Source organism: Orbicella franksi, chromosome 4 (assembly GCF_964199315.1).
Source record: "Orbicella franksi chromosome 4, jaOrbFran1.1, whole genome shotgun sequence".
Classification (NCBI taxonomy): Eukaryota; Metazoa; Cnidaria; class Anthozoa; order Scleractinia; family Merulinidae; genus Orbicella; species Orbicella franksi.
The window spans coordinates 4,110,505-4,121,643 of record NC_138148.1 but is presented as its reverse complement, the minus strand read 5'-3'; the positions used below and the strand labels follow the sequence as shown (position 1 = coordinate 4,121,643).

General features: G+C 38.8%; 1 protein-coding gene across 2 annotated transcripts; it reads left to right on the top strand.

The window, feature by feature from the left end:
* Positions 1 to 6,094: 6,094 nt before the first annotated feature.
* Positions 6,095 to 11,139, top strand: LOC145486021 (kynurenine formamidase-like). Of its 2 annotated transcripts, none has more exons than XM_081464716.1 (2): positions 6,095 to 6,775; positions 9,245 to 11,139. In XM_081464716.1, the coding sequence occupies exon 2, from the start codon at positions 9,336 to 9,338 to the stop codon at positions 10,287 to 10,289; it is 954 nt and encodes a 317-aa protein (XP_081320842.1). In that variant the 5' UTR covers positions 6,095 to 6,775; positions 9,245 to 9,335; the 3' UTR covers positions 10,290 to 11,139. The 2 variants fall into 2 exon arrangements, with proteins under 2 accessions (XP_081320842.1, XP_081320844.1); XM_081464718.1 differs by lacking the exon at positions 6,095 to 6,775 and adding an exon at positions 7,037 to 7,154.

Sequence of the window (11,139 nt, the reverse complement as noted above, 5' to 3'; positions counted from 1 at the left end):
ACCGCTACAATAGACCAAAAAATCAAAAATTAGAAGTTAAAAAACCCACAAAACTGTAGGTTGGTCAAGTCACGAACTTTTACGAACACGAACACGACTGTTTACAGACGCCAAATTGCAAACCGGTGACTTCGGTTATAGCGTTACTTCCGGTTTTGTGGGCGTATATACCAAAGAATATCCAAGGTGTTAGGTTGTTCCGCAGAGGCGGCATTGTGCTTACGGCTTCGAATAATTTGGATCAGACACTCACTTGAGTGTACGTGATCGCGACCTTGTGAAAGGCAGCCATTTGATAACTTCGGTAAAAGCCATTTCCGCCAATTAAGTGCCATTTTCATGCAAGGTGCTGTCGAAAACTCTCGAAAGTGAACTGACCCGGGGAAAGATCGACCGGCACTGTTGAATCCCTTTGTTTAACTAAAAACAAAATGTTTGCAGTTAGAATTTAATTTCTCTTTTCCATCAATAAATGAGGGTTTTAAAGCGAGGCTTTTCTATATCATTAGCAGATTTCATACAAATTCACCGTAAATCAACGCAATGATTTTGATCTTTCAAGCAGTTGTTCGGTACTTCCTTCTCAATTTAAAGTTACTTAAATCCTTTTGAGTAGACATTATCCGGTAAATCCTTGCACACCAGCCAACTGTCTGCCGGACTGCAAAGACCTCAAATGTACCAGGGACCACCCAGAAGTAAAAAAATCTTATCTAATTTTCACAATGTAACGGTAAGTGGATGCGCTAAGGAAGAAAACTATTATTTCCTACCTATATACATATACATTTAAAAAGAATTTTTTTTAAATAATGAAATCAAACAATAACTTTTTTTATCACTTGATTACAGCACATTGTGTATATTTTTGATAATTTATTCCACCACAGTCACTAACCCACAAATATCTCCCAAGACTTCGCGATGATAATTTAGAAAATCGCGGTGTTTGCACAGTTTATTTAGTTTCTTTTATTAATTAATATTTTAATATTTATATTTCCTATTTTCAATATTTTGTTTCTCCTGGTTACAAATTCTTGAATCAAGAGCAAATTATCGAAGAAAACATCAGGATTTAATGGTCACCAAGTGGACATCATGGCGCCACTTTGACCAGTCTTTTTATTAAGGTTACAGTATACCTTCGGGTCGGCAATTTTTTTCAAATTTGGATTTTTGGGTCAAAATAGTGGTCGAAGAATAATCTCTAATTTCTGAAAAAAAAAATTGAAAAAGGCTAAATATTGGCGGAGAAATGGCGGTTTTATGTTTTCACCGGAAGTAAAAGTTTACCTCTTGATTGACAGCCCTATGGCGCGTATGCAATCAACCGAGACGATTTTCGCGGGAATTACCTATATGGATGTCACGAATTGACTACTCAGTTGATCAGCATTGTTGTTCTGACTACCCAGCATTTTTGGTATTAGGCGTGTCTCTATTAAGTTATAAGTAAACATAGACCACGTTTAAACCATGGACCAGTTCGAAAAAGCGAAAACAGCGAAGAACGAATGAAAATACATCAATGAGTGAAGAAGCGAAAGTTCGCCACGCGGACGAAGCTATAGTTATCGTATAAGGCGGGCAAATATTCGTGGTAAGAGAAAAGAAAGGTTCTGTAAAAATTTCGGAACTTGACAGCAATAACAGGGATGCTGACAGAGACTCTTCTGATGAGCCCGATATCGACGAATCGTCGGACTCATTGAGACCATTTGAAATATTATCCATGCACAGTTGTCCACACACAGTTGCTCTCTGCGCTTTCTTTTGTTTGTTTCCTTCGCTCAGCCACTCTAGCGTTCGTATCCTTTTTAGTCTTCCCCATTTTGCCAGACCAGCTTCAAGAAAAACCGAGCTACAGAAAAATTATCTCTCTGCCTTCGGTTCCTTGAGCGCATTGCTAAACATAAGAAGGTTTTAGCGATTCGCGCGTAAATTTCACCAGGAGTTCCCTGCACTGATTGGCTTAGTTATCTGAGAACCCAGTTGAAGGCGTTTGTGGGCGGAGTTTGTTTGCGAAGCATAAAATTTTTCTTAGCGCTGTTTTCTCGAATAAATTTTTTCACTTGAAGTAGACACTTTAAAGAGCTATAACTCAAAGGGATTTTGTTCAATTGCTCTTAAATTTGGACAGTGGCTAGTTTAACATATAAACTACAAAAGCGTGTCTGGGAATTGTTAATTTCGAGATACTTTTTCTTCGAGAGCGATTTTTGTACGATCACTCCACATTTTTTTAATCCTATTTCGAAAATGTTCTGTAACTTTTTACTGCAATTGAATATGCCAAAACGCAGACACGTTTTTTAAGCGCTTTGGGCCCTGAAACCGAGGAAAAAATTAAATTGGCGAAAAACGAAATTCGCTTTGACTTGTAGCTTTCGAAAGGTGATTCGGGCGCGCGCATTTAGTGGTCGTGAAAAATTCGACAATTCATTTTCTTTCAAAATTCTTGGTATTTAACAATTATTCCATGAAACCGCGTTGGATATGAAGTGATAAATAACCAACGAGCGCGTAGCGCGAGTTGGTTATGATCACTTCATATCCAACAAGGTCGAATGGAATAATTGTTTTAGTATATTCTTAATCGGGTTTTTGCCGCCGATTTTTATTTCAACAATTTTACAGAGCGGAAAATTTTTAAACTTGGCGCACTGTTTTCCATATAAGGTAAAACTCCGACTAATGGCTCATAGTCGGAGTTTTTGAGCCAATCAGAGAGCTAGAAATGCAATAGTCGGAGCTGAGAATATACTAAAGTTTGATAGCCAGCTCCATAAGCTTTAATTTGATATAGGGGTTTAGGTATCTACAGCTTAAACTGCACGCGCTACATCGCTTGCGCGCGAGACACCCCTGAAGGTATACTGTAACCTTAAGTACCGCGGTCTTACTGTAGATGGATAATTGAAAACAAAATTAAAACCAAACTGGAAAGGTTCTCTCGCAGACTTTTCAGTTTTTTTAAGCCACGAGATAAAAAAAAAGCACTAAAAAAAGACAAGAAAATAACAAAAACTAGGAAAATCGCGGTGTTTGCAAAGTTTATTTAGTTTCCATTATTTTAAAATATTTTAATATTGATCTTTGACATTTTTAGTGCAGCTCAATCCCTAATTAATAAACGAACACCCTCGGGGAAATGGATAGCGGCCGCTTAAAAGGGGTTGGCCGTTTAATATATGTAAAAACAATAAAGAAGCCCTCATCGGGACTTTGATTACTGGCCGCCTAATAGGGGTGGCCGTTTAACAGGTTGCCGCTTAATAGGGCTTGGACTGTATTTTGTTTCTCCTGGTTACAAATTCTTGCATCGAAAACAAATTATCGAAAAAAAAAGACCCATCAGGATGAAATGGTCATCACGTAGACATTATATGGCGCCATTTTTGACCCGTCTAAGTAATATCTACATGAATAATTAAACACAAAACCAAATTAAAAGGTTCTCTCGATGTCATTTCAGTTTCTTTTTAAGGCACGAGGAACAAAAAGAACTATAAATAGCTTTTTAAAAAGACAAAAAAAAAACATGGAATAAACAGACTCGACATCCGTTGGCTGCCAATTAACGTGCTTCATCATTGCCCAGAATATGGATGAGATTATCAGGATAATTCGATACGTCTTCAATCGGTTTCGGAAAACGATATGTCGGTACCTCGTATTCGTTTTTTTTTTTTTTTTCTTTTTGCTGGCGTTTATGAATCATTTCCCTAAAAAGAGCAACAACAGCGGTTTTAAACTGAACCGGTTTTATCTTGTCGCATTCCGTAAATTTTTTGGGAACCACATAATTATTGCACGCGCTTTGCTGCACTTGACATCAAGATAATGGCACTCATGCTTGATAACCGCTGGTCAAGTTGAACGATTATCACCCTGAAGATGACACTAAAATATGGATCTTGAGAATAATGACTTACACGATGATAATAGGACATGTCTTCAGCTGCAAATGAAACAATTTTTCCTCTTTGTGAGATTCCAGGGAGGAATTTGATTTATGAATGCTGACTGCGGACACTTTGGCCTCCTATTAAACCTGACCTTTGCCGTTGCTATGACAACTTATCTCCCCCGCGTCTTCATTTGACAAGGAATGATCTTTTCTTGATTCACTGCCAATGATTTAGAATAGCGATGATGAACACTGAATAACCTTAGCTAGCTCATGTCACGTAACACATTATTTCATGTGATCCATTTATTTGAGAAAATTTCCCATTCACAGCGGTCACACTTGATTTGGTAAGGTATTACGACCTGTACTAAAGTAAGAATCGAAAGAAAATTTCCCAAGACCTTCGTCGGCAAGGTCTCGATTCACAATTACCAGCGCCAGCGATTCCTTCTTCTGCTTCCTGTTTTGCGAGAGGCATAGGCCTGTCCAAACCACCAACACAGCATCAGTGAGGCTTCGGTGTTGGAGCGATTTCTCAGTGCTGCGCGGTTCCTTCAAACGGGTAATCGTGAACACGAGTAGTAGACTTGTTGAAATAGTAGTTCCTTCAAGCAAATATCAGGGCACAGTACATACTTCCGGGCGACTTTTAATCAACAATGCTGTCACCGTAGGGAGATGGATTTCGTTTCACTCGTTCGTGTCACTTAGACGCTGCTGCTCTTTCGCTTGCATTGGAATCGCATTCATCGATAGGCGTTTCCACCCAGTCTCAGCAAATCAGTTTGTGATTTGGAAAGCCAGAAATGGCCACACACACACAAAAAAAACAGATTCAGCACAGCATATCTATATGGAAAGCCAGCAGATAGCCTGTTCCTCGCTATACAGAAAAATAATTTGATGATAAAATCGCTTATCTGCAGTTTTCAAAACGAAACGAAAATTTAAAAGAGGAACGCCAAAATATTAAAGCCGACTTCAAGTTTTTATTATTTATATATTATAAAATAAAGTTTTATTTTCAAATGAAAACAACAGGAAAAAAACGACAATAGAAGTATTCATCAGTTGAATTACTATCTTTTTGGATTCCTGTTTTCTTGATCTACCAAAGTCACTAACTCGAAAATATCTCTGTGCGACTTCGTATAAGTACTCGTGGAGTTTGCACAGTGTAATTATTTTCTGTTATTTATATTTTAATACTGGTGATATTTATTTATTCATTTATTTATTTATTTATTGGTGATATTTATTTATTGAACGTCATAAATTCTTGCATTGAGATCAAATCTTGGAAAAAAAAAGGGATAACTGGTCATCTTTAACTCTCCTTGATGTGAGAATGTGTCAGTATGGTGCCACTTTGACTCGCCCGACACTTGAGTTGTTAAGTCTTTTTGAACAAGATTCCAAACCGTAAAGGTCTCCGCTTGTGGGGTTTTCGGTTTGTGTGCATTTTGATGGCAAGAGGAAAAAAGAATTATGAACACGATTTAGGAGCGTACGGTAGCGTACAATTCTCAAAGAGTACGCACGAGCGACGAATCGAAGGCGCTACCTGGAAGGTTAGTGGCCATCCATGCCCCCCCCCCCCCCCCCTTGTAAGGGAACTTTCATTTTTATGGGCACGGAAATGTCGTTATCCTGGTTTTTCATAAATCATGGAGAAGTGTTAAGTAGTATTAAGCAACTTTTGTTGTTGATATGTCAACCTTTGCGATAGCAGTTATGATAAAAGAGACTAGAGATCAGCTGATTTAATTCAAGACGCTTTTCGCCAATTAAATATACAGATATCTTTTTTTTTCCAGATTTCCGGAGGTGCGCACATGTGTACGTGAGTATATGGAATTAAAACAAGCTTCATCGTCGGCCAAAATAGATGGATTACTAGACACGCCTTCAGTTGTGGACCATGGCAGACGAAAGGCCATATTTAGTTTTCGCTTTTTTCCTGTTTTCAGCCTTCACTGAAAGGCAAGCACTCCGGTATTAAAAGAATCTGTCTTAGTATTTGGCATTCCGTGAATGTTTTGGCTAATAACAGACCTTGTCATTTCGCTTTGCTGCACTTGACATTAAGATGTTTGAGAATGGCATTTGTGCTTCTCAACCGCTGGTAAAGTAAAACGATTATCACTCTGATGATCCCAAAACATGGGTCGTGAGAATAATGACTAACATAATGATATTAATAGACGTCTTCAGCTGCGAATGAAACGATTTATTGACTTTTGTGAGATTCTAGCAAGGAATTCATTTACAACTGGCTTTAGGTCATATACTACGCCACATCTCAGCTGGTTGCTATGACAACTTATCCCATACGCGTACATTTTGAGAATGGCCAGTTCCCTCTATCAGACATGCCTGCAGGGAATCATGGTAGTTTTATTCATCATCTTGGACTGGATGTTTGTTTTGAGGTCTATTCCACCCCAAAATTTTCCTTCAAAGACTTCGTTGCGTTTTAGTAGGTACGTTTACCTGATCTTAGAAATTTCACTAAAGCAGCTTCTAAAATAACGAACGCTTCTAAAAAACATGCTCTTCAGTAACGCTTATCTCAAAAACGAGCATAGTAATCCCCTTTTTTCTTGTTGCCTGTTTGGCGTGCATTGTTTGATCTTTACCTTACTGCATGGTAAGTTAAAAAAAACGGCATGTGGGAACATCATGGGCGCGAAACCATGCATGAAAGATGTGGACGCGGGCAACGCGGGCTTGGTCTCATCCCTCCCCTCCCCTATCATCAGCAACATGCGCGATTTAACTCGTCCTAGTTCTCCTCGGTCCTATGAAATCATCGAGGCGAGTCGACGCTTCTATCGAGCCAAAATCAGTTTATGCGCGGTAAGTTTTCTTTAATTTTAAGATTGTTTTCTCTTACATTGTTGACCTTTTCACGCGATCCAGAGCTGGGTGACAGCCAAGTCAAGTGACTGGTTAGGAGGTGGAAAATAGGATCCGCTTGTGTTCTCAGCTCTTTTCGCCCGGAAACCGTAGCGAGAAGCAAGCTGTAGTTGCTGTCCAGAGTGCATTCCGCAAGACGCTGTTTGTATGCATTCCACGCTGTTTATACGCTGTTTATACGCCAAGGCTTTTTAAATCCCACGCCACGCGACCAACGGCTCAAATAATCCCAATTTTCTTCGTATTACGTTCAGGCCACACCGAAGATCTTCGGCGTAACCCACTCTGAATGCACCTTGGAAACTTGCTGCGGGAGAACGTGTGTAACTCGTACATTTTCGTGCAAATCTTGAAAACATTCAGTAGTGGTTGGTTCCCAATAAGAAGGCTAGCCCTTAAAACTGTTAAGAGCTAACCACCGTTGAATCTGTGCTCTTAATTAGGCTAATATCACAGTGTCATTAAATCATTTAGCATCATTGTTTAGGCCTAACCCCTCCCCCCCGGGGGGGACTTCGTGTATAATAGGCTGGGTATGCTCGTCGGAAATTTTGAATTAAACCCCTAAAGGAGACCAATCACAGCATGGCCCAGGATTTTTTGATCCCTAAAAGAGAGGAAGAGGTTGTTGTTATTCATCGTGGCCAGATATTTCTTTGCATGAAACCCTAAACGAGACCTTCACAGCTACATATGGGCTATATATGATGGTGTTTTGCCCAGAACACCCTAAGCAAGACGACAAGCATCCCCACCCCTTTCATATGTAAGTCCCTCCCGGGCCTAGTCAGCAGCAAGCTGTCCTGCAGCCCAACTAGCTAGGAGCTTGATTTCAGGCTATGATACCAAGGCTATGAAACTGGGAGTGCTACTTAGGCTAACCATGACTATCCACTACAGTTTCGACTATTTGTCATCATTCGTTGTTTTGTATTTAGTACACTAGAGTTCATAAGAGTTTATGTGCGGATTGCAAGGGAGATATTGCAAGGGGCTGTGGTTGGGAAGGACAGTTTACACACGTTATCATTTCATGCATTTATTTCTTCTGTTCCATTGGCTGAGAGCCCACCATGTGACCTGCAAATAACTGCCAAATAATGGTCTGCTTATACGAAGTAACATGTAATCATGTTTGCTACAAATAATGTTCTTCTCATTTGTAATTATTGTAACCACACTCTTTTGTGAAAAAAACAGCAGATTGCTTCTTTTAGCTGTCAGAGAGAGATTTAAAAATGAAAACAAATTTGCTCATCACAGACAAATCATGATCTTTTGTTCAACCTTGTCCAAGACTTTTATTTTCCAGGCCTTAACACAGGCTTAAGTAAATGAATGAGTGATGCTAACTAGGTACTGACCCTGTTTCATCTGATGAATGTTTTCACTGTCTGTCAGAAAAATCTTGAACAATAGAGCGGTTGTCATTTGACTGGTGAAAAGTAATTGGTTTTGCATCAACTACGCTACACGATTGGCTTAAAAAACTCGTGCTACTTTTCATTCAATCAGAAGTAAAACCAAAACCAATTGTTACTCGTGCTCATTTTCCTGTGATTTGCGTCAGCTACAAGTATTTGCTTTGAGCTTTGATTGGTTCACTGAATTGTCTGTGTCCTTTGTGATTGGCTAAAGTGCTTACATTGGTTTTGGTTTTATGACACTCAATTGAAAACTGCTCTAACTATCTAACGACAAGTTGCGAGGAATGGCATGGGATAAGAATAAAATCATAATAATTATTTGAAGAGCAATTTAGGTGAAATTTAAGCATAGGAAACTTCTTCCACCAACCCTCGTCATAGTGTTTCAGCTCAGTGCATCTTCTTTCAGAATCAACTTCAATTAATTTTATTGTGCCATAATTTTTTTTGTTCTTGTGGACCTACATGTAGTTTCAGCCACTAGTTTTAAAAATGTAGTGTAACTACTCTGGGATGAAGTCAAGAGCCAGCTGCTGGTACATATCACTAGTTGAAGGAGAGCTTATCATCCTTCTTCCCTGGTGGCGAATAAGACTGGAAAAACAAAGGGGTAACTTTGGAGTAATTTTGAATGCACACATTGGCAGGTCAGAATAAGCAATGAATGGTAAAATCTGAGACAGCTGAGCTTCTGAGACCCTTGTTTGAGACTCTGAAACTGAGATGTAAACTATTTTAGACTCAGAGACAAAAAGAAACACAGAAAAAGAGACTTCCAAGATTGTGTGGTAGCAGAAAATATTCATACCCACCCCAAAGAGGGGGGCTATACATGTGGTAACCATTTACAACCTCTCGAACAGACTTGCTGGATTATAAATGAGCCTTCTTAGCTGTGTTGTTGTGGATTATATTGCAAAAAATGTTGTCCGGATTCATATTTTGCATCTATTAATTGTGTGGTTGTTTCATTCGAAAATAGAAAGGTTAGTCAAGGAGCACAAGGAGTGGAAAGTGGGAAGTAACCTGAATGCTGGTGGAGGTAAACTACTAACAGTAAAGATCTGGGAAGAATGGATGGAAAAGACGGATTTGATGGAAAGTCAAAGGAGTGGCTTGAACAGTTTTATTCTCCCAGTAGATGGAGCAAACGTATGAATGCTGATGAAGTCGTGGAATATCATGTGAAGGTGTGTACGGAATACAGTGAAACAACTCGGCAAAGTTTAAATGGTGAACTGAGCATAGCCTATGGTGAGAAGAAAGCCAAGATGGACATATTTTATCCCACTGCAATGAATGATGATTATGTTAGATATGTAGACAGTGCCATGCCAGTTTTGCTGTTTATTCATGGTGGATTCTGGCAGGAAGGTAGCAGGAAGATGTATGGCTTTGTAAGCAATGCTTGGATAAAAGCTGGATGTATCGCTGCAATTGTGGGTTACAACCTAGCACCAGAAGCAAACCTGGAGCAGATGGTGACCAAAATCCAAGCAGCTGTGAAGTTTGTTGTTAACAGGTTTCCTAAATCAAATCTGTTTTTGTGCGGCCATTCTGCTGGAGCTCATTTGTGTGCCATGATGATGGTCTCAGATTGGAGCAAAGATCCATCTGTTCCCCAGGCTGTTCGTGGTATGTTTCTCATCTCTGGAGTTTTTGACGTGCTTCCTATTCTTGGCACTTATGTAAATGATGAATTAAAACTGGATGAAGAATCTGCTGCCAGACTCAGTCCACAAAGGATTTTGATGAAAATGTCGCCAACAATTTGCTGTCCTGTCATGGTTGTTGTTGAAGAGCATGGCACCCCAGAGTTTATTCGGCAGTCTAAAGAATTTGCTGACATCTTGAAGAGCTATGGTGTACTGAGTTCTTTTCTTGAGTTGCCTGGAGTAGATCACTTTGATATAATTGAAAATATGATGAAACCTGGGGATTACCTATGTAAGGAGATCTTAAAAGTTGTCCAATTGGAAGAAGGGAAAAGGAAACAAACAGGAAAATTACCAAACTCTGGCCTTTGATTTTACTATGTACAGTATGCCTCTGTTAGGTTCTGTTTTCTACAGGACTATGTCATTTGTAAACTAATTATTTATGATGTAGTTTGATATAAACACAGAGAACATGTTTTCTATTTTTTTTTTTTATCAAATTCTGCGACAAAAAAAAAGAAAACAAATTGTTTAGTGTGATCATCAAAATGTAAAATTTCCTCTTTGCCTGCACCATCATCATCATAATGTCAACAGCTTGTGCTAGTTCTGTTTCTATTGAATTGTAGAAACATGATTTTTAACCAATCAGTGCGGGTACTTTCTTTATTTTCTTCGGGCTTTTTTCTCATGTTAAGTAGAGGTTCCAGTGTTAAACTCTATATGGGTACTTAGAATCCATCAAGCATTCTTGCTCACTTGTGATTGCATGGTCTGAATGCATCACATGACTGAATATGCCCTAGCTAAAACTGAGGAATATTTGAGTGATATTCCCCAATTTTCACAACTGTGCATGTTGCAAAAAATAATCTAAGGATAATTAACACAATAGCCTCCAAAATATGCTTGTACATTTGTCCTTGGACATTACATGTGTATACCGTATGTTCTTCAAAGCTCAAAGTTTTTGACAAGGTATGCTCTCGGAAAACTGTTCAATTCGAATGTTTGAATGTGTTGTATAAAATAAATGTCAACTTAGAGATAGGGTTTGTACTCCTTTCCCAGACAAATAGTTTTAAATCGAATAAGTTAAGTACATGTAGTTGGATCTTGTTTTATGGTTTACTTCACCATAGCTTTTTAAATCTTAATCTTAGATAGCTTTTGCGTCCTAAAGAGGTTTTTAATAAATTTTAATCAGGGTTTTTTTGTA